This window comes from Phascolarctos cinereus, unplaced genomic scaffold (assembly GCF_003287225.1).
Source record: "Phascolarctos cinereus isolate Bilbo 61053 unplaced genomic scaffold, phaCin_HiC Scaffold_4;HRSCAF=312, whole genome shotgun sequence".
NCBI classification, from domain to species: domain Eukaryota; kingdom Metazoa; phylum Chordata; class Mammalia; order Diprotodontia; family Phascolarctidae; genus Phascolarctos; species Phascolarctos cinereus.
Window position 1 is genome coordinate 653,565,624 of NW_027555847.1, and position 22,389 is coordinate 653,588,012.

At 49.1% G+C, this 22,389-nt stretch overlaps 2 protein-coding genes across 4 annotated transcripts; one reads left to right on the plus strand and one right to left on the minus strand.

Moving 5' to 3' along the window:
• Positions 1-308: 308 nt before the first annotated feature.
• On the plus strand, positions 309-4,046 carry FOXH1 (forkhead box H1). The gene is made up of 3 exons (XM_020995101.2): positions 309-524; positions 2,694-2,798; positions 2,982-4,046. The coding sequence occupies exons 1-3, from the start codon at positions 309-311 to the stop codon at positions 3,882-3,884; spliced, it is 1,224 nt and encodes a 407-aa protein (XP_020850760.2). The 3' UTR covers positions 3,885-4,046.
• A 374-nt stretch (positions 4,047-4,420) lies between these two features.
• Positions 4,421-14,952, minus strand: KIFC2 (kinesin family member C2). 3 transcript variants are annotated; one of them, XM_078153828.1, is made up of 18 exons: positions 14,535-14,950; positions 13,816-13,906; positions 13,469-13,644; positions 12,626-12,818; positions 12,252-12,352; positions 11,582-11,647; positions 11,226-11,363; positions 10,143-10,220; positions 9,689-9,818; positions 9,448-9,557; positions 8,229-8,337; positions 7,800-7,957; positions 6,892-6,996; positions 6,604-6,734; positions 6,330-6,453; positions 5,978-6,107; positions 5,588-5,844; positions 4,421-5,350 (listed from the first exon to the last, which is right to left on the minus strand). In XM_078153828.1, the coding sequence occupies exons 1-18, from the start codon at positions 14,805-14,807 to the stop codon at positions 5,117-5,119; spliced, it is 2,604 nt and encodes an 867-aa protein (XP_078009954.1). In that variant the 5' UTR covers positions 14,808-14,950; the 3' UTR covers positions 4,421-5,116. The 3 variants fall into 3 exon arrangements, with proteins under 3 accessions (XP_078009954.1, XP_078009955.1, XP_078009956.1); XM_078153830.1 differs by lacking the exon at positions 5,588-5,844 and having other exon boundaries at positions 5,208-5,350; XM_078153829.1 differs by lacking the exons at positions 9,448-9,557; positions 9,689-9,818 and having other exon boundaries at positions 14,535-14,952.
• Positions 14,953-22,389: the final 7,437 nt, after the last annotated feature.

Below are 22,389 nucleotides of genomic sequence, written 5' to 3' on the forward strand. Positions count from 1 at the left end.
GTGTAATTGTACAAGGGGAAAAGGCTAACTGCTCCCCCAGCCTTTAGGCTCTCAGCACCCCCAATCCCTGGGAAGGAGTTCTGTCCCTTCCCCCAACCCTCCCTTTTCCTCTGAGATTAACAGAAACCTGCTAATTGTGGCTGCCCCCTCCCCCACCCTAGACTCCCTCCTCCCTTCCTTCTCTCCCTCCCCCCTCCATCCGAATGATAAAGGGCCCAGGGCCCCGCCTGCCTGCTGCCATACACCCAGGCCCCAACCCCCTGATCCTAGGTCCCAATTTCCTAGATCAACACCGACTAAGGAACTCCATGCCCAGTGCTGGGTCCTTCCCTTCCACGGTGCCCCGAGGGGGCTCAAGCCCTGGCCCCCCACAGCCAGGGCCGGAGCCAGAACTGGAGCCAGAGCCCCCCAAGAAGAAAAGAAAGAAGAAATACCTTCGGCATGACAAGCCTCCCTACACCTACCTGGCCATGATAGCCCTGGTGATCCAGGCTGCCCCGGCACGGAGGCTCAAGCTGGCCCAGGTGAGAGGCAGAGGTAAAGACCCCCCTTTTCCCCAAATAAGCCCCTCCTGTCCCTTCATCCTTTACTCCTTCTCTCTCATCAATTGTGCCCACTCTAAGACCCTTCCTTCCTTCCCTGACCTAATCTGTCTCCTACTATAAATATTCCCCTGCCTGGGCTCCCCACTCTTCTCTTAGCTTCTAATCTACCCAAATCTGAGTTCATAGCCCCTTCCTTCCTCCTCTGCCCCCCCCAAACACAGACCCTTCATGCCAACTTATAACTTTCTCCTCTCTCTTCTCCCCTGACTAACTCTGGCTCACTTCCTGAGAGCCTCATCCCTGCCTGGACATTCTCCATTTAGCTCTATCTCCAGTCTTCAGTTCAACCTTAACCTTAATACCCTCCCTGATCCCCCACTCCCAGACTTCCCTGTGTGGGCCCATAGTCCTTACTCCCCTTCTCTGACTCTTGGCCCCTTCGGTGAGCCTGACTCCATTTCCCAGACCACCCAGCTTTGCTGCTCTCACCCCCAGATTTACCCAGTCCTTATCACCTATCCTTTGCCTTGAGACTCATTTCCTAGATCTTCTAATCCCCAAACCTCAGGATCATTCCCTAACATTGGATCCCCATTTCCTAACCTCACTTCCCAGACCCTCCTATTCCTAGACTCAACCTACTCAATGTTCTCTTGACTTCTTTTTTCCAGAATCTCCCCAGGATACTGGGACTCCATATTCAGCTCTCCTCGCCTCACTCCCCAAACTCAGAAAAACTTAAGACGATCCCCTCCCCCAAACCTATCCCTAATCCTGGCTGACAGACCTACCCTCCCTACACATTCCCCAAGCCTTCCTTCCCCTGAACACTACGCTCACCTATCCTAGATACTTTACACTCGGCTCTGGCCCTGTCCTTAGATCTATCCAGACACCCATTTTACCAGAAGACCTCACTCCCAGAGTCAGCATCCAATAATAGTTTGTAAGATAGTGCCTGGCACATTAATTCCCTGAGCTTAGCTCAGCTTCGCTAGTTGTTCGGTTTTGCTACGATCCCAACCCCCCCAATTCTTTACTATGCCTTCCATTCTCAGGCTCACTCCCCAGACTCTACTCTCGGGAGCTCAAAATCTTAAGAGCTAGAAGGAGCCTCTGGACACCAGGCCAACATATACTTGGTCAGGGTTCCTTTCTGCAATATTCCGGTCAAGTGATTTTACAAGCTTCACTTGACGACCTCCCTTTATGAAGAGTTTTTAGCTACTTTTCCTTTACATGGAATCTCCATCTGTCTCTGAAGCTTTACCCTCCTGGTGGGTCCTAGTTTTATCCTCTAGGACCGAGCAGCAGAGCGAGCTGAGTGTCTTTCTCCAGACAGTGTCCTGTAAACATGACAGACAGCTCTTCCTCTTTCACTCCTAGCTGATCTGTCACTCCCTTTCCAGCCTCCAAGACACATCCCCTGCCCCTGTGTTGTGTCACACTCTACCAGCCCCCAGTGCTCGGGGTGTCCTCAGCAGCTGGACTGAAGATTATCACTAGCTATTCTGCACTCCAAGTGCATTGTGTGCATTTTGGGTAACTGTTCTTTTGGTGAAATTAAGTTTTGTAATAATGCAGAATTTGCCCTCAGTCCCTGGAGATGGAGATAGAGATTAATAATCCCTCATCCCTAAGGTGAATCAATAATAGTGGAATTCGAGGAAATGGGAGGGAGAAAAGGAAGACTGACACAGCTACAGTCTAATGACTACAGATTAGGATTGAGTTCGGATCTTCTCCCTATAAGGGACAGGATGGAGGTCCCTGGAGCAGTTGGGTGATGTCATTTTCACCAAAGCCTCAGGATAAGAGCTCTCTACTTCTGCATTATTATTGGTCATAAGATTTAGAACTAGAATGAAACACATCCCAAACACATTTACCAGAAGAGGAAGCCAAATAGCTTGTCCAAGACTTGAACCACTAAATCTGAATCTGGTACTCTTTCTATCACATCCCACGAGTCCCTGTTTTCCCCCCAAGGATCCCATTCAACTCATTTGAACACGTGTCCATTAAATCCATCTCATTCTCAGTTCTCTCCTTCAGACTAGGAGCTCTCTGAGGTCAGGGGCCATGTCTCCCTCTCAGACCCAGACTGGGTCCCAGAGGTCTCACCCCATACTCTGGATCTGGTTTCAGATCATTCACCAGGTTCAAGCTCTGTTCCCCTTCTTCAAGGATGACTATGAAGGGTGGAAGGATTCCATCCGGCACAACCTCTCCTCCAACCGATGCTTCTACAAGGTTAGGACAACTGGTGGGAAAGCCTAGGGGGTGGGGTGGGAGGCGGTGCCATGCTGAGGTGGGGAAGCCTGCCATTTGGAGAACTTAAGGGGAGGAGGGTAAGAGGCCAGTCCTCTGGCTAGGGCTGGGCCAGATCACATCAAGTACCAGAAGTTCCCCCAAACCCCTTGGCTCTCTCTCTAGGTGCCCAAGGACCCGGAAAAGCCACAGGCCAAGGGGAATTTTTGGGCAGTGGACGTGAGCCAGATCCCTGCTGAGGCCCTTCGGTTGCAAAACACAGCTGTAGCCCGTCGAGGGGAGAGGGGTGGCCAGGGCAAAGCCTTTGCCAAGGACCTGACCCCCTATGTCCTCCATGGCTGGCCCTACCGGCCCCCTAGCCCCAACCTAGCCAGCGACTCCTTCAGTATTGATTCCTTGCTTGGGGATATTCCAGAAGGGCCCCAGCCTCCACGGCCATCCTCCTCCTCTTCTTCCTCCTCTTCTACTTCAGAGCCAGTGTCCTGGCCCCTGGGATCCTTCTCCAAGTTGCAAGAGGGGCCTTTGGGGAGCCATGGGGCACCTACTTCTCCCCTGTCCTCTTCCTCCTCTCCCTCAGAGGGAGGACTCTGGCCCCTCTGGCCCATCCCTCTCCTGCAGGGTACCTCAACCCAGGCAGGGCTGTTGGGACCCCCGGGGGGGTCTCAGCTCCCTCCTTCTCTCTCATCTGAGCAAGGTTCCTGGCCTCTCCTGCCCCTCCCTGTAATTCAGGATACCTCAAGCCAGGTACAGCTATCAGGAGGTAGCAGGGTCCCGCTTTGGGGACAGCTGCCCACATCATACTCCCCCATATACACCCCAAATGTGGTGATGCCCCTAGCACCTCCACCTTGCCCTCACTGTCTGCCCTCACCGGGCCCTTCCTACTGGGGGCTAGCACCTAAAGCCACGGGTCCCTCTGGCTCTGTAGGGGACTTGGATGCGCTCTTCCAGGTGGTGCCGCCTAACAAGAGCATCTATGATGTGTTGGTCACTCACCCCTTGGACCTGGTATCTCCTAACCCCAGGGGGTCTACTCCAGGTGCACTATTCACCTGGTACAATGTGTGAAGAAGTTGGACCAAGCTCTCTCTCCCATCCATTCCTTATCGTCTTCCCCAACCTCCACCCCAACTTGAGTCCACATAAGGAAAGCAAGGAGATAAGGCTTCACCTTGGGGGTTCCCAAACATCCTCAGACCCAAGTCCCAGGTCCACAATTACAAACCAGTTGTTCCCCTCCTCGAGGACTGCCCAGTGATTTGTCTATTCCCTTTTCTAATCATTTCCAGGATTTAAAAGCAGAAGAAAAAAAACTAGATCAAACCGAGTCTCTTGAAAATTTTATTAGAACCACTTCCCTTGTGGAATGATATTGCCATGGCTTCCCAGAGGGAGAGAGACAGTGAGGAAGAGACTCACTTTATGGTTGGATCCTGGTTGGAGCCCTGGGGACAGTCCATTTGTCACAGAATCTTAGAACTGGGAAGGATTTTGAGATCACAAGAGTTTAACCCCCTAATTTTGCAGAGAGAAAAAAACAAATTCATTGAGGGAAAGGAATTACCCAAGGTCATCCAATGAGTGAGAGCCAAAACTGAGACCCTCAACCCAGTTTTCCTGACAGGACCTAGAATTCTACTATCCCCGCCCCCCAACATCTCCATTATACTCTTTCCTATCATGTTTTCCCCCTCCATCCATCAGGTCCTGTCTGTTCTCCAGTTTATACTACCTCTGGGCTGAAAGAAGAGGCTGGGACGCTGCCCTATGCCCCCTCCCTTGGGCTTGGGGAGGGGAGGAACTAGCACCTTTGTTGTGGGGGGCAGGGGTAGAGAAAAGGGATGTGAGCTGGTTGCTCCAGAGCCTCAGGGCTTGTCGGGGGGGTCAGGGCACACAGGGATAGAGGCAATAAAGGACTGAGACACTTTAAAAAACGTCTGTGATTGGGGGCGGGTGGTCACAGCTGAGGTCTCCCCTCCCCCCTTCCTGTGGGGTCTGGACACCCTGCTGTCCTCTGCTGATAAGAGCAAGAGTTTGATAAGGGGTGGGGGGAGAAGGAAGATGGAAGATGGCAGGGTTGGGATCCATGGGAGGTTCGCCCCCAACCAAAGAGAAGCTTGAAGAAGAGAGAGCTTGAAGTTAGGGAGTCCCTAGCCTCCAAGGAGGGGCCAAGTCTACCTCTGCATTTGAGGACAAACCTTTCTTAATTTCAGTATCTTGGGAAATGTACAACCTTCAGCCCCAGACCGCTAAGGGTCTCCCCCAGCCCTGAGCATGGGCTGTCAGGACACAGGATGGGGTTACAGAGGAGGGAGTACCCCAGGAGAGGACTGCTCTGCTTGTGGGGAGGTCCCCTCAGGACCAGGTGTAGTAGGGGTCCCCAAGGAAGGAGTGCCCCCTGTGCTAGGTGACGTCGGGGTCCCCGAGGGTGGGGTCCTGTGGCGCCGGGCTGGTCCCAGCTCCACTTGGCTCACACGTTCAGCGAACTTCAGGGAGCACACCGTCTCCCCCACATCCTCTGGTCGAGGTGAGATCTAGGACAGGGGGAAAAGAAGCAGTGTGGGGAGGGGGGTGTAACTTCCCACCCGCTCTGTCCTCTCAACAAAGGTGAGACACGTTATGCAAATGATTCGGTCACCAGCTTTCAGTTATTGGCCAGAGTCAGTGGACTGGCTGAGAAACCGAATATGCTAATGAGGCGTGGCTCCAACTTTCTGAGAAGGGCCCTCCCCTACTGGCCAGGCCCCGCCCCCACCCCCCAGTCTGCCCACCTGCACCAGCATTACAGCTGTGGCTCCCGGCCCCAGCGCGGGCTGCAGCAGCCTGGTGAGCTGGGAGTCTCGAAAGGGGACGTGGGGCTGGCGTGCCCGGAGGGCCGCCATCACGCCCCCCAGGGCCAGCAGCGAGCGGTTGATGGTCTGCGCTTCCCGCAGCCTCCGGCCCCGGACCCCAGCCCTGCCACTGGACTCCGTCATCACTGCCTTCCACACCCGCTCAGAGCCTGCCAGGTCCACCAGGTGTAACGTCCCTACGGGTGGGGAGGGTCAGTGTTGGGGGGTCACCGTGTCGTCTATGAGACAGGATGTAGGGATCAGTAGTGATTGTGCAGTTGAGGTGTCCTGGGCTCGAAGTACAGGCATTGGCGGGGCTGGGGCTGGTACCTGCAGTTCCTGGACCATGAGGAGGGGGGGCAGTGGTCAGCGTCAGGGTGACCAAGGCATGGGAACGAGAGCTGCGCTCATTCATGTGGGTGGCAGCTGTGGCTCGGTTTCGCCTCCCCAGATTCAGCATCTACACGGCACAATAATCTGTCCTTTAGGTGGTAAGAACACCAAGGGGCAGAGGGGGTTCTTTGCATGGGGAAATGGGGGTGAAGTCCGTGGTTACCTTGGGCAGCTCCCCCAAGTTGAGGGATTAGATCTGGGAGGTCATAGTTTATTTATATTATACAGCAGGTCAATACCGTGAGGTCAAGAGGTTACCTGATGTTGAGCATCAAGGGTTAGGGGTTACCTTGTGCAGAGCCCTTAAATCAGACACATCCCAGCAGGTGAGGCCAGGCACATGGATTCCTCCACAGCCCTCTGGTCCCTGACGCACTGTTAGGCGCTCAGGGGGTCCCGAGGCCAGGAGATCCCTGAGGGAAGACAAAATAGTACAGGAGAGGGACCAGCCTGGATGGGGAGTGAGGGATGATCCTTTTAGAGGGATAGGGCAAGGCAATATCTTGGGTAGGGAGACTGAGGGTGGGGTGGGTGAGGTTAAGAGAGCATGTTTGGACACTGACCTCACAGCCTCATTGTAGATCTCTACCATGCTGACTGTCACACGGGGCTGTGCTGACTCTCCCTGTGCCCCCATCTCCCGGAAGAGTGACTGCAGGGCTCTTGGGGCAATGCCTGGGTCCTCCGGAGGACCCTGAGTGGTGATGAGGGATGAGAATAGGAAAGCATCAGGCTTAGATTTCAGCCCTTGGCTACTGGGCCTTCCCATTCCATTTCCCCTTAGCCTCCCATTCCAATGAGAGGGCTCCCTTCCCCTCCTCATTCCCCAGCTGTGAGATCCCTGCCCCCACCTCCATGCTGTAGGTCTTGCCCGTCCCAGTTTGGCCATAGGTGAAAATGCAGACACTGTAACCTTGGAGACAAGACAGCACAGCAGGTTCTAGCTCCCTAAACACCTAGGAGATGACAGTAAAGATACTGGATGAGGTAAAGTGTGAAAGAGAGAGTGTTTGCATGAATCATGTAGTGTCCAGGCCTCCACATATCTAAATGTAGGAACTCTGGGGGAAGAGGGAAGTTAAGGAAAATGGAACAGGAAAGAGAAAAGTAGATGGGCAGTGGGAAGTGGAGAGAGACAGGTCACCTCTAGGTACCTGGGGAGTTGAGGAGTTGCTTGATGGAGTAGAGGGCTTTGTGAGATCTGTATTTGATTCCTGACTGCACCAGACTGATTTAAGTAACCTTGGATACAATCACCTTCTCTTTAGGCCTCAATTTCTCCATCTGAGCAATGGGTTGGGGGTGTGGGGGAGAACAGTGTCAGACTTACTATCTAAGATCTCTTTTATCCCTCTGGAAAGCTTTCTCTACCTTGAAGTTGTTGTTGTCCTTAAGTCATTTCAGCTGAATCAGACTCTTTGTGACCCTATCTGGGGTTTTCTTAGCAAAGATACAGAAGCAGTCTGCCATTTCCTTCTCCAAATCATTTTACAAATGAGCAAGCTGAGGCAAACAGGATTAAGTGACTTACGTAGGGTCACAAAGCTAGTAATAGTGTCTAAGGACAGATTTGAACTTGGGAAGATGAGTCTTCCTGATTAAAGGCCTGACTATCTACTGCACCACCTCACTGCCTCACTTATCCCTATGGAAGAGGGATATAATAATATGAGTATATGTATATTCATATTATATATTAATATACTGTCTATCTATATATAGAGAGAGAGAGAAAAAGAGAGAGATATCAAGTGATCACCTCCTCTTGGGTGGCATCAGGTGGGAATACGCGGTCCAGGCGGAAGTGACGCTGGCGTCCTCGGTAGGTAGCCGTGATTGTGCCCCCAGGACCGGGATTCACATTCAGCAGGTTCCCAGGGCTCCCTGGCTTCAGCCTGCACAGCACTTTGATGTTCCCTGTGGGAAGGCAGGAGCAGAGGACTGAGTGCTATGGTCACCCTTTAACCCATTCCCTATACTTCAGCCTCCTTATGGTCCCATCCTCTGTAAAATCTGAGAGTGTGGAGAGAACTCAGAGGTCATCCATTCTATCCTGTATCTATGCAGCAACCCCACAGTGCTTGTTTCCCACCATCAACCCCACCAAAAGAGATAAAATGGGCAAAGGGGTTGAAGGCCAGTATATTTTCACTTGCAGAGTGAGGATAACTCCCCAGCCCATCCACACCTCTGAGCTCCAGCAGTCGTCCCTGATAGGCTCTTCTGGGTTTCTTACGCTCTTCAGGGACTCTCCTTCCCCACTGACTGCCTGACAGCTCCCCCAAGGCCCAGCACACCTGGGAGACAGACACAGTAGAGCATGGGAATTCCTGTTCAGGTGGCCTTTTAGGATCCCAGATTGGGATCTGGAAGGGCCCTTAGACTCAGCTAGTCCAATTTCTCATTTTATAGATGAGGACACTGAGGGTCAGAGAGAAAGGTACTTTCCCAAGGTCACAGAAGTAGAAAAATCTCAGTCCTGAGTCAAACCCAGGTTCCCAGCATGACCTCAAATCTAGTGCTCTTTTCACTACATTCTAATGCCCTCTGAGGTCTTTGGGAGCTCTAAGATTCCATGAGACAGCACTGGGAAATTGGGGCAGAAAATGAGGATTAAGAGGTTGGGGCTGGGACTGGATTAATCTCAGGGACACTTGGTGAAAGCCTAGAAATAGAACCTGCCTCAGGGACAGACCTGCCCTATATTTCCAGCTACCTCCAGGGATTTCCACCTGGATGAATATCTTAAATTCAACAAGTCTAAAACCAAGCTTATTATCTTTTCCACCCAGACCTCTGCTTCACCTTCTGACTTAACTATTTGTTGATTGAATTTCTACATATTCTCTAGCATCCATCCTCTCCCTTCATTCCTACTGCCACCACCTTTAACCTTCAACTATTACAATAGCCTCCTGAGAGGTGTAACTGCCTCTACTTTCTTCTCTCCCAAGTGTTGTGTAAGAATAACCTTTTCTTTTTCGCTTTTTGGTGAGGCAATCAGGGTTAAGTGACTTGCCCAGGGTCACAGAGCTATTAAGTGTCTGAGGCCATATTTGAACTCAGCTCCTCCTGACTCCAGGGCTGGTGCTCTATCCACTGCACCACCTAGCTGCCCCCAAAGTCAATCTTAAATGACACCTCTAGGAAGCCTTCCCTGATTCCCTCTTTTGGTAACAAACAGCCTTTCCCCCTGACCTCACATAGGACTTTGTTTTGTACCTCTTGAATACACTTATCATGTGATATAGGGTAATATAATGTTGTTACCTAGTATAGTGTAGTTTACCTGTTATTTATCATAGTGCTCTGTCCCTAGAATAGGCAGGTGGGAAGTGCTTTAGTAGTAGCTTTCCTGGGGTGGGACCGGAGAGGGGGAAAGGCAGCTTGGGAAGACAGCCACTGACCTGTCCTTGGGCCTCCTTCAGAGCACCCTGGTAGTTCTGGGTGAAGGCAATGACCAGCCCACGAAGGTCCCCACAGCCCTGGCGCAAGGCAACTATGTGCCCTCGAAGTCCTGGGGGTGGTGGGGGGGAGGAAGGAGGTTCTTGGTGGGAGAGGACACTGGGGTGTCTCCCCAGACTCGGCTCCCTCCCACCCCTCGTTGGAAGCTGCTTCCGCCGCTCTGAATCCCTCGTTCCACCATACCTGCCAGTTGGCTCAGGATCTGCCTCAGCTCCCTCTTGTTCCTTCGCTCAGACTCCTGGGCAGCTGCCTCGAGCTGCAGCTCTCGGAGGGCCCCCTGAAGCTCCCACAGCTGCCCTTCCTGTACCCCCAGCTGCCCCCCCCAGACAGGCTGTCATGAGGTGGGGAGAAGGCTAGGGCCCTGTCCTTCCCCAGCTGCCTTCCCAGCTGTTCTTGTAACTCACCCCATACCCCCTAGTCAGAGGGCAGCTAGGTTGCACAGTAGCTATAGCACTGGGCCTGGAGTTAGGAAGGCCCGAGTTCAAATCTGACCTTAGACATTTACTAGCTATATGACCCTGGGCAAGTCATTTTACCTCTGTTGGCCTCAGTTTCCTCAACTGTTAAATGGGGATAGTAACAGCACCTATATAAATGCTTATTCCCTTCCCCTTCCCCAGTCTGGTCAGGTCCTCACCTGGGCCCTGAGGGTCTCTGTTGACTCTTCAGTTTCTCTCAGCCGACTCCTAAGCTCCACCAGGACCTCTGCCTCCTCCTGTTTGTGGGAGGGACACTTGGGAGTCAGGAGTTGACGGGGGCAGAGGGTGAAGTGGTACCAATTTTGGAAGGCAGCCTAGGCCCTACGGCCTCAGCTCCCTCCAGCTGGGGAGTGGGGATTGTAGAGAGGCATAGAAGCAGGCCTGGTGAGGGGCAGAGAGCAAAGTGGTGATGGTAGGTTTGGGGAGAGTGACTCATAGAGTGTCAGAACTAGAAGAAACCTTAGAGATCATCAAATTCTATCTGTGCCCCTCTTCCCCCCAAAAAGCCCCAGCAGCCCATTTACATACCCAATACATAGGACTAGGTCTTGGGTGAACGGGATTGGAAGTCAGAACACCTACAGAAGCCTACTTTCCTGGCAATGTGGGAAATGAAGAATTGGGGGAAAGGGCTTATCCCCACCCCAGCCCATGCATGGGCAGGTAAGTGATGAAGTGGTATATCCAAGTACTGGGCCCTGGAGTCAGGATGACCTGAGTTCAAATCCAGCCTCAGATACTTCCTAGCTGTGTGACCCTGGGCAATTCACTTAACCTTGTTTGCCTCAGTTTCCTCATCTATAAAATGAGCTGAAGGATATGGAAAACCACTCCAGTATCTTTGCCAAGAAAATGCCAAATGGGGTCTTGGAGAGTCAGACATGCCTAATCGAGAAGAACAAAACCAAATCCATACATATATCCAAGTGAACAGGCTGGGAAAATGGATAGAGTCTAGGATGAGTGCCTGGGGGTCATAGGCTCATAGATTAGGGCTAGAAAGGATTTTAGGTAGCTTTCATTTTGACAATAAGAAACCAAGGTCCAGAGCAGTGAAGTAATTTCTGCAGTATCACATAGTAACGGAGCAAGGATCTGATCCTAGGGAGGTCCTTTAACACTCTTTCCAGTGGCCTTTCTAGATTGGTATCTCTCTCAACTGAAAAGAGGAAAGGTAGCAGTGTGAAGTCACCTGGAAGAAGAGTCACCTTCAGGAGGGAGATGTTGGAGGAGGGTGTTACCTGGGCAGGAGAGGGAGTCCGGACAAGGGGCCCAGGCCCCCACTGGAGCAGCAGGTCCCTGGTAAGGCTCAGGCTCTGTTTCAGGGCTTCATTTTCCAGTGTCAGGTGCTGAATCCGTTTCTCAGAGTCTGTTACCCCCTGGGAGGGAATGTATCCTCTTGGAAGCCGGAAATCTGCAACCCCTTCCTGCTTCCCACTCCATTACTTTAGAAGCATGACTCTTTTTCTCCCCCCAGGTTCATGTGTCAGGTGGGATTGCTTCTCTGGATTCATTCAGGTGCCCAGTACCCCACATCCTCCCCTCACTTCACAGGGTCTCTCTCTGCCTTCCAGGGACCCCAGAGCATAGGCCTCACCACTCCCAGCCGAAGTCGGCTCAGTTCCTCCTCCTGGTGTTCTAGCTGTTGCTTCAATTCCTCTATCTAGAGTAAATGGTTTGGGGGAGTCTGGCATGTGGCAGGGTTGGGGGAAGGGTATCCCTGTCCTAGTGATTCCTAGATTCTGTCCTGTCCCAAAGACTAGTGTTTCCCACCAGGGCCTTGCATTGATACTCATGAATGCAACCAATATTTTGATTGATGTGAACTGAATTCTTTCCCTGCCCACTGACCTCATCAGGAAGGCTATGTTGTCCCCTCAGTAACCTCCTCCCCATCTGCTAGCTCCTTATTCCCCCAACCCCTCCTCCCTATAGTCACAAAACACTTCTATTCACCTATCCCATGGGGGGTAGACAGTGCTCTTCACCCTCCATCCATCTCTGCAGAGCAAACAAGCTTCCCTCTCCCCAACCCCTATGACCTCCTGCTTGGAGATAAGGCAGTCAGCTCCTTAACTCCAGGACTCACCCCCCCCATCTCTTTACCTATCTAGGCATCCCCACTTTTTGCTTATCCTATGGGCCCCCCCTCTGCCTCCCAACTCTTCCTCATAAAACCTTGCTTAGCTCCCTTTCTTCCCTAACCATCCTCATGGAATCCTTTTCTGCTCTAGGGTGGCCTCTTCCTCAACTCCAGGCCCTCTTACCTGTGTCAGGGTGGTCCCTTCCAGCCATTGCCAGTCTCTATGTTCCTCTTCCCTCTGCTGAGGTTGCCCCTTAGGCTCACCCCTCATGGCTACCCTTAGGCCTGTGGGGGGAGATGAGGAGGGGTGCAAGGAGAATGGAGAATTATTACATTGGAACAGGAGGTGGGGCTCTGTCAGGCCTAAGAAGCACTCTTAACCCCAAACAGGGACTACCCAAGGAAAAACAGCTGGAAAGAGTGTCTTGGAGTCTTGGCCCCCAGCCCTGTATCCATTCTCCAAACCCTAGTTTCCCCAGTGATCCTGATCCCAGTAGGATCTTTACCTCCCTCCAAGATCAAATATCATCCTCCCCCACTCCATTTTACCCCATATACCATCTGGGGCTAAGGGCTGCCCTCCTGAAGATGAAGTTGGAGTTGTAGCAGGGGCTGGGGCCCTGGTCTGCTGGGATCCAGAAAGCTGATGCTGGGGGCCATGCTGGAGCCTTGGGGGTCGGTTCTCACCTGGCCCTTGCAGCCAGGCTACCACTGCCAGGAGCTGTCCAGTCAGTGTCAGCAGCAGGGGAGCCTGGGAATTTGGGGATAGGGGTCAGTGGGGAATTTGGGGAAGGATTAGAGCAGGGGTCTGCGGTGGTTGTGAGTAAATAGGGATGGTTAGAGAGAAGGGATAGCAGTCACAACAAGCCGGGTCATAAGTACTAAGGCTATATAGGCAGTTGTGGAGCTGGCTCATAGGATTTAGAACTAGAAGCTATCTTAGGGATTAGCTAGCGCGCCCCCCCCCCCATTTTACATATAAGGAAAATGAGGTCTGAGGTCTCAGCTAATAAGAAAATTTAAAATTCAAACTTAGATTCTCTGGCTCTTTCTACTGTACCACAGTTTCCTCAAAGAAGACAGAGATGTGCTGACTGGCAGAAAGTTAGGAAAAGAGACCTGGGGATAAGGGATAAGACTAAAGAAGGAAAGAATACCTTCGAGACCCTCTCCTCTGTCAGACTGAATCATGGGCTGCATGGAAGGCCCACCAAGTTAGGAATCAGGAGACCTGGCTTCTAGTATCAGTCCTGATACTCACCCTAGTAAAGTCCTCAGTTTTTCTCTGTGTAAAGGGAGGTGGTTGGACTAGATCTTTGAAAGAGGTTTTTTCAACTCTGACATTATATGAATCTAAGCAGGGCATGAAAGAGCGATAAGGGAAGAACCAGGCTTACTCACCTTGTCTGGGTCCAGAGACCTTGTCCAGCCTTCACCTGTCCCCAACTGGAGAGACAGGAATTCAGCCAGGTGGGTGATAGCTTCTTCCAGAGAGACCTCTGGGGAGCTGCCTGCAGCTCCCTCAGCTGGTGCCTCCTTCCCATCCCTGTCATTCTCAGAGTCTGGGTCTGAGGAACCTACAGGGTATTAGAAGAAAAGTGAGAAGGCAAAGAAGAATAAGGCCAGGGCTATTACAAAATGGACATGCTGAGCTCACAGAGGAATCAATGACGGTAGAGTGGGAAGGTTGCCCTCATTTTTCTGGACTGCCCAATTTTCCCACAGCCCTGACTTAGTAGGTCACATACTGTCTAGGCCATTTAGCTCAGTCCAGAGATCTTGTTGTGGTCGGTGGCGGCGGCGGCTGCTGCGGCTACTTCTGGGGAGGGAGCCAGCACCCTAAAAAAGAAAAGGAATGGGAGAAAAGGCAAAGTGGGGTCACTACCTGCTTCCTAAGGTGGATGTGATGGATATCTTAGGTCGTCCTCTTCTACCAGGCTGCTTTTCCCAGGGAGGGGAAGAGGAAGTGAAAAGCTATTATATAGTTAGGTTGGGGATCAGAACAGAGATGGGAAGGGGGCTTTAGGAACCATTCCTCTGTTACCTGAGCTTTTAGTTGTAAGCCATGCCAACCTCCCAGGCTTGTGCAGGGGAATGGGGCTGTGCAAACCTGAGCCAGGCAGTGATGCTGTATGCTTCTGCAAATAGGGTGGGGGAGGCTCAACTGCTCTGCTTTCACAAGTGGTAGACTCAGGCAGCAAGCACAGGTTAGGGTGGGCCCAGACAGCAAGCACTGGTTAAGGGGGCCTCAAGAACAGACCCCTCCCCCCCCACAGAAGGGGGAACAGGTTGGTATAGGCTCCAGCAAAAAACCCTCTCCCAAAGATGGGTACAGGAGCCCAGATTAAGAGAAATGGGTTTGGGGACATAGATTGGTAGGAGGTCAAGTGGACTCTTCCCAAGGGCAGAAGAGGTCAGGCAAACCCTCACCATCCCCATCCATCCTCTTCCCCACTCTGTCGCTCACCTGCGAGGGGTCCCGGCTGTGAGCTGCTGCAGCCGCTCCCTCCCCATCCCTTCGAAAGAGGGTATAAAAGATATAGACCAGGAGTGAGTAGAAGGCATACATAGAGGAGGGGGGGGGTCTTCCGAGGTCTGCCCCCGGCCCACCACCGCCTCCCGGCCCGCTGCCGCAGTGCGGTTGCGCATGCCCAAGACAGGCCACCCCCGCTGCTGCTGTTGCTGGTCTATAGCCTCCCCAGCTTCGCTGCAGCGGAGGGGAGCGCTCCCTCGGCCACATCCCTGGGAAGGGAAGGGTTAGGGTAGGCGGCGGTAAGAATGGGGATCCAGGGGTGTCAGTGAGAAAGGGCTAAGGAAAAGGGGACCTGGGGCTGGAGAGGGAGTGGGGCGGGGAATAGATGGAGCACGCCCCCTGAATTTGAATACCCTAGCCCCTGAGTGAACAGAGACTGCTTCCTCTCCTGGATCCCCTCCTTGCACAACTCACCCGCTTCTCCACCTTCCCACACATTCCCTCCTCCCTCCTTTTCTTCTAATATTTTGTAATACCCTCCTTCTTTCTCCACAGACCCTCCCCTGCCATTCCACTCATCATGCAGACTCCGCCTCCTTACACTGACACCCCACACACACACACACGTTGACCCATCTTCTCACAGAGTCTTCCTCCTGTGTCAACCCTCACTCCCTTTCCCGGCTTCTTTAATCAATCAGTCAATCACCAATCCCCTAACATTTATTAAGCGTGTACTATCCATGTGCCAGGCAATATGCTAGGTTCTGGAGATGCAATTACAAAAATAAATGCCTGCCCCCAAGGATCTTACCTTCTACTACATTGATACAATACATCACAGGTAAGTAAATGAAGGATGCACACCCAAAAGTCATGCACTGAGTGATTGGGGATGAAAGGACACTAACAGTTGAGGGGATTAGGAAAGATTTTTTGGGAAAGGTAGCACTTAAACTGAGCTTTACAGGTAGCTGGGGTTTCAAAGAGGTGGAGGTGAGGAGAGAACACATCCCAGGAATGAGCATGTACTGTACAAAGCATGGAGGTGGGAGATTGAGTGCTGTTTACAGGAAACATCACGGAAGGTCAGTTTGTCTGGAGTATCAAATGAAGTAGAGAAAGTAAAGTGCCATCAAGTCTGGAAAAATAGATTGGAGACAGATTGTATATTGTAACCTAAATTTTTGCTGCTACAATTTCTTGAGCAGAGGAATAACGTGATTAAGACTGTGGTTTAGGAATATCAATTTGGTTGAGCTATGGAGGATGGGTTGGAACCTACAGAAAATGGATTCCCTGAGGCCTAGTGCAGAGACTTCCAATGAAGAGCACTAGCGCCACACAGAGACAGCAGTTTACAAAACGACTCCAAGGGCTGTGCAGAGTGAGTTGGCTCCAGACATGGAACCGTGCAAACGCCCTCTGTTTGAAGGCCCAGAGACCTTCAGGGTAATTAATAACAATGATAGCTAAAATTTATGCAGTGCTTACTATGTGGCAGACACTATACAAAGTGCTTTACAATGATTATCTCATTTCATCCTTACAAGGAAGGTAGGTGCTATTATTATTCCCATTTTATGGATGAGGAAACAGGCAAGCAGAAGTGACTTGTCCAGGGACACATAACTAGTAAATCCTGCTAGTCTGTGGCTGGAATTGAACTCAGGTCTTCCTAACTCCAGTCTTTGCTCTCTCCATGGGTGATCAAGGAGGACTAGCATGAGTATGGGAGTTTGCCGAGCCCTCTTCATCCATTCAATCCATTCTCGCCTGTTCGTGGCATTCAGTTCTCACTTATAGCTACAAGAAGCTGTGTAGCACAGGCATTGCCAAATAATCGGCAGCCAAGCTAAACCAGGTTGAGTGTAATCAATGGGCTATAAACCCTTGAAAGGGTTAGAGGGATGTCGACCCCAAGCACGGTGAAGACTTCCCCTGGGGGGAATGGGCAGATGAGAACAATTTGTTCCAACGGCCATGAAGGTGGCTGAAGCAAGTGCTGTGGTTAGACATTGAAGACCACAAAGTCATCCACCGCGACCCGGGACATGACTTTCGTCTTCCCGCTGGATTCTAGTGACTCTGGAAGAGAGAATGAAGCTGATGACTTTGTGCAGCACACCCTCACTTAAATCCAGTTCACCTGTGACGTCATTGGCCCTCTTCGCAAACAGCAACAGCAATACCGCCACACGTGTATGGACACGTCGGCTCCCTTGAAAGAAAGTAAACTCTTCAAGGGCAGGGAGTGTTTCAGTTTCGGTTTTTGTCTTTGTATCCCCAACCACCTAGTATAGTCCAGATTAGCACATAGTAGGTGCTTATTAAATGCTTCTGTCTGACTGACTGAAGAGCCAATCTAGGTTTAGAACCTGAGTGACTAGAAGAAAAGAGGTGCCTTTCAGGTATAATCTACATAAGAGAGAATAGTTTCAGCTAGAGCTAGGAGTTAAGAAGTGAATGGTAGGTGAGAAAAAGAGGGAATGCCTATAGACAGCTTTTTCTAGGAGTTTGGCTGAGAAAGGAAAGGGAGATATAGGAGGATGGCCTTGGGGAATGGTAGAGTCAAGTGAAAGTTTTCTAAGGTCTGGGAGACCTGCATTAATTTGTAGACAAGCAGTTGAGGAGCCTGTTAAGAAGAGGTAGAAAATTAGAGTGGGTGGGGAAGATTAACTGGATTAAATAGGCTGATTAGAGGAGGTGAGACGGGGTGGGATTAAGGACACCGGTAGAGGGAGGTGATGTTGTCGTCAGGGAGAAGGGACAGCTTTATCCTCTGAGATGAGAGCAAACAAACCTCTTATTGGATCATAGAATTTAATTCTGGAAGGAACCAGTGATCATCTGGTAAGACATTCTTATCCTTTTTGTGTCCTAAATCTCCTTGGTGGGCTGGTGATGCCCTATAGGGCTGATCCTACACAAGATAATGTTTTAAAGTGCATAAAATAAAATACTTGGGATTACGAAGGAAACCAAGTATGCTGAAAAGCATTTATCAAAATATGTTTTTGAAGAGCCACTGATCTGGTATCACATCATTCTTTAACACATAGGAAATTGAGGGCCAGAGAAGTGGGCACTTGGCAAAGGTCACACAGATGGTAAATTGTAGAGCCAAGTCTTCTGGCTCTAAATCTGATGCTCTTTGTATACAAATCAATCAATATTTATTAATTACCTACTATGTGCCAGGCACAGTGTTTAGTGCTGGGGATACAAAAAGAGGTAAAAGACAGACCCTGTCCTCAAGGAGGGTCAATCTACAAATCTTACAAATCACAAAAAACAGGGCAGCTAAGTGGCACAGTGGATAGAGCACTGGCCCTAGAGTCAGGAGGACCTGAGTTCAAATCCAGCCTCAGATACTTGACACTTACTAGCTGTGTGACCCTGGGCAAGTAAGTCACTTAATCCCATTGCCTAGCCAAAAAAAAAATCCAACAAAAAAACCCCCAAATCACAAAAAATGCCTTTGCCTCTTTCAAGAAATTTTTGTCAAGAGCCATGTAATATATGATGCTACAGAGCTGCATGTGGTAGTAAATGGAAGACCTGCATTGTCAGGAAGGCTTGGGTTCAAATTCTACCACCCACAGTATAGTTCTCAACAGCTCCCAGTTAATAGTTGTGGGCAAATCATTTACCTTTTGAGTCAGATAGAAAGGACCCACGTGTCATGATCTCGCGGTCCCAGTGCCCCTAAACCTCTAGACCTCATCAGCTATAGGCTGTGTACATAGCCAAGAGCAAGTTCAGAAGCAAGCAGCAGATGTGTGGTTTGGAGCTCAGCTACAGAGTAGGGGCTCAGCTCCAGTCTAGTGTGAAGCCTACTGAGGAATTACCAGGCAGAAATGTCATACCAATGGGCAGGCTGCAGTTCTGTTACTCAGAACCAGATAGCGGCTGAGCCCAGCAGGAGTCTACTAAAACTCCAAAGGAGACAGCACTCCAACATAGCACTTAGGAGGGAAGATATCGCTAGGACCTTACTCAGTTCGTGGAGAAGTGTCACTATTTACAGAAGGGAGTGGGAAAGAGGCTGGCATGCCATCAAAAGACCCAGGGAAGAGGAAGCCCTGAGGAGGAGGTGCTGTGGGCTCTACTTCCTCAGCAGCCATATCTACTCAAGGCTGAGAAAAGAAACTTCTCCCCACTCAAGTCCTTGGCACTCTCAAATGGTTCAATATCACAAACCAATATGATTTTATTAATGGAAATGATGGTAAAGAAGATGCATTACCACTTACTTTACAGCTGTACTCTCAGAAGCATGGAGTCATTCCATGTGACTTTCAGAGCTTCATGAATGAACCTCTATGTATTCTCCTGCTACCAAAATGTGAACTTTGTGAGAGCCAGGTCTGTCTTGCTTTTCTCTTTGTATTCCCAGTGCTTTGCTCACTTAATAAATGTTTTTCATTCATACATTTAAAAAAAGGAACAAAGAGAATTTAAATGCTTACAGTGTGTCAGGCACCATGCTAAGCAATTCTCCTCAAGTAACTCTCTAATAGTATAAATTTCAAGATTTACTGATCTGCATTAGAGGGAGGGAATTTCTGTTCTGGAATTTCTCTATGTAAGTGTAATGACAGGTTTAGGCTTTAAAAAACAAAAACAAAAACACTACACATAATATTACATAGCTATATTAGAGAGTTACAGGGAGGTACAAGTTTTAGTGTGGTGAAAGGTAGAAGGCTATTATCACCAGGAAGGATCCTGGAAAGCTTCTTGGAGGAGGTGGTATTTGATTTGAGCTTTGAAACATGGGGAAAGAGAACATTATAGAAACAGGGAACTGCATGAGCAAAAAGATATGAAGGCAAGAAACTCCACGGTGGAAGGTGAAGAATTGTCCAGTTTAGCCAAAGTATAAAGTATATGAAAAAGAGTATTATAAGGCTAGAAAAGGTAGGGTGGCACCAGTTGATGTAGGGACTTGAATACTAGATAAAATACTAGTATTAGAGTAGCTCAAGCAGATAGTAACAAGGGCCTGATGTAGTTAACAGTGGAGTAAGGACCATTCTCCCATAAATGGGACTGCCCCAGGGTCACGCTAATTCTTCTATGATTAATTACATGAAGACCTTGTTACTATGTGCTTGAACTACTCTAATACTAGTATTTTATCTAGTATTCAAGTCCCTACATCAACTGGTGCCACCCTACCCTTTCTAGCCTCTTCTATGACAGACAACAAGGTGAAAATGGCTGTTAATTTAGTGGCTGCTCTGGATTGGGGCTGGAGGGAGTCATGAAACTGTGCTGAATTCACTACAATTCTGTTACCTAATGTCAACTGGGCCTTCATAGCTGCAAAGCAATCATTCCATTCCTCCCTATCAGTTCTCTATTCCACTTAAGACAGTACATTTTTCTGTTACTGTTGACAGCACCATCTGTCAGGTCATATGGGCTTGACATCTTAGTATCTTGACTCTTCTTCCTCCCTCCACATATCCAATCAAGTTGCAGATCTTGTAATTTCTTTCTCTACATCTCTCCTATACATCCTCTTCTCTCTATCCACCTTTTCAATTCAGGCTATCTCACGTGGACTATTTACATCTTGAATTGGGTCTCCTTGCCTCAAGTCTCTTCCCAGTCATGGAACTGCCATGTTCCATTTAGCTACCAAAGTGATGTTCTTAAACCTTAAGTCCCTTCTTTCCCTTCAATAAATTCTAGTGGGTTCCTGTTGTCTCTAGGATTAAATATTTCTCCATTTGCTGTAACAGATGGTTTCATGTATGGAGGGTGTAGTATTGGCTGGTGGAGAACCTCCGTTTTCTTGGCGTTAATTTTCAGACCAAAATTAGCACAAGTGTCATAGAATCGATTCATATTCTGTTGCATCTCAGCCTCAGAAGCTGCATTGAGTAACAGTCATCTGTGAACAAAAATCATGCACTGACTGTCCTTCTACTTTAGTCTTGGCTTGTAGCCCTTTCAAATTAAATAATTTAATTACTGTGGTAACTGATTTTGATGTTGATGCTGTTTTTGCCCTCATTGAAGGGGCTTGACAACATTGCTGAAAACATCATGCTAAAAAGCATGGGAACAAGCACATAGCCTTGCTTCACTCCATTAGTGACAGGGAAAGTTTAAGAGCAGATTTCTAGGGAAGTACATGTCAGTGATGAGGTTGATACACACATTGCCAGAGCTAGCTCAGTGTTTGTGAAGCTCTGAAGAAAGGTGTGGGAAAGAAGTAGTAGGCTGCCTACTAAATTGAAGATCTACAGAGCCACTGTGTTTATCTCATTGCTGCATGCCTGTGACACCTGCAGTCTAAAAGCACCATGACAGGAAACTGAATTGCTTCCATTTGAATTATCTTAGGAAAATTCTGAAGATCACCTGGCAAGACACAGTATCAGACCCTGAGGTCTTTTCTCTAACTGAACTGCCAAGCATTTAAACTCTGCTGTAGAGACCACAACTCTGATGGACTGGCCACGTTGTTTGAATGCCAAATGTACTTTTGCCTAAAAGACTATTTAATGGAGAGCTCACACACAAGGCAAGCACTTACAGGAAGGTCAGAAGAAATGATTCAAAGACACTCTCTAGGTCCCTCTGAAGAACTTTGGAATGGATTGTGACACATGGGAGACACTGGCACAGGACCATCCAGCAGGGCATGCCCAACATCAAAGAAGGGGTGGTAGTTCAAAGGAAACATGAGATGTGCAAATTTAGACACATCTCCTTCCCAAAAGAAAATACAAGCTATTTGTGCAAGACCTGTGGTAGAGCCTTCTGAACCTGTATTAGCCTGATTAGCCACAGTTGGACACAGTACAGTGACCCCAAGATAGTGATATCCTTTTGGTCCTCTTTGAATAGAATAGGAAGGACAACAACCAGAATTAAATATAAATACCTTTGGGGTATTGGGGATATAATCATGAAATTGTCCCTTCTCTCCAGGAGCTTACATTCTATGGGTGGGTAGGTGGAGAATATGTTATGTACATAGATAAGTAAACAGCCACTGTGTAGATAGGTGGAACCTTCCTTTTACATTTTTTTCTGATTTTGTTCAGAACTTTAAGCTCCACAGTGGGAGAGCTGAGAAGTTCCCAGAACTAAAACTATGGCAGGAGGTTGCAAAATGTCATGCTGAATAGGGTGCTTTATTTTTTAAAAATTATTTTTATTTTGAACTTAAACTCCAAAAAAGAAACATTTTCTTATGCACAGCAGAACTCTAAAAGTGGATTTTATATGACATTGTAAAGTCTCCATTTCACTCCATTTGCTTTAAAAAGATTTTTTTGTAGCAAATTCCATACTTTGCTTTCAAAATTATCCTGCTTTTTAATTTTTTTTTTTTTTGCTTTCTTGTGTCCCCTTCTTTGCATTGAAAAAAAATTGCTCTCTTTTTCTTGGAGGCTTTGGATATAGGAGCTATGACTTTATTGTCTTCTGAGGGTGTGTTTTGATCTTCCTCATCACCAAAGTAACTTCTGTAGTCAGAGGTTTTTTTCCCATTGGTTGCTCATTTTCCTAGCCTGTTATTTGACTTTTTAACTCTTTATTAAGGTAGGGCTCTGCTTACAGAGTGGAGGGTGAACTATCCCAAGCTTCATGCGTTTTATTCAGCTATTTTCAGAGATACTTCTAGGGACTTGTACATTTTCAGTTCTTCCGAGGTGGTATGATCTAAGGAGAAGTGTTTACTCCTTTCCTGGTCTGTGCTCTGATCTGTGAGCTACCACCAAGCACTATTTTCTGTCCTGGAATTGTGAGGAGGGTTCCTCCTCTACTGCTCCACAAGCTCTGCTATACTAATGCTCCTCCTTATACCAGGACTGTGACCAAGATC

Bases quoted from the DNA above. Each gene is read 5' to 3' on its own strand.
- KIFC2 (XM_078153828.1), bottom strand. From the start codon at position 14,807: ATGTGGCCGAGGGAGCGCTCCCCTCCGCTGCAGCGAAGCTGGGGAGGC. The intron at 12,353-12,625 runs GTATATGGGGTA...CTCCCCCCACAG, and splicing joins GCAGCCCTTAGCCCCAGATG to GCCTAAGGGTAGCCATGAGG. The intron at 6,454-6,603 runs GTCAGTGTCCAA...GTCTTCCCTCAG, and splicing joins ATCTACAATGAGGCTGTGAG to GGATCTCCTGGCCTCGGGAC.
- FOXH1 (XM_020995101.2), top strand. From the start codon at position 309: ATGCCCAGTGCTGGGTCCTTCCCTTCCACGGTGCCCCGAGGGGGCTCA. The intron at 525-2,693 runs GTGAGAGGCAGA...ATCTGGTTTCAG, and splicing joins GGAGGCTCAAGCTGGCCCAG to ATCATTCACCAGGTTCAAGC. The intron at 2,799-2,981 runs GTTAGGACAACT...CTCTCTCTCTAG, and splicing joins CCAACCGATGCTTCTACAAG to GTGCCCAAGGACCCGGAAAA.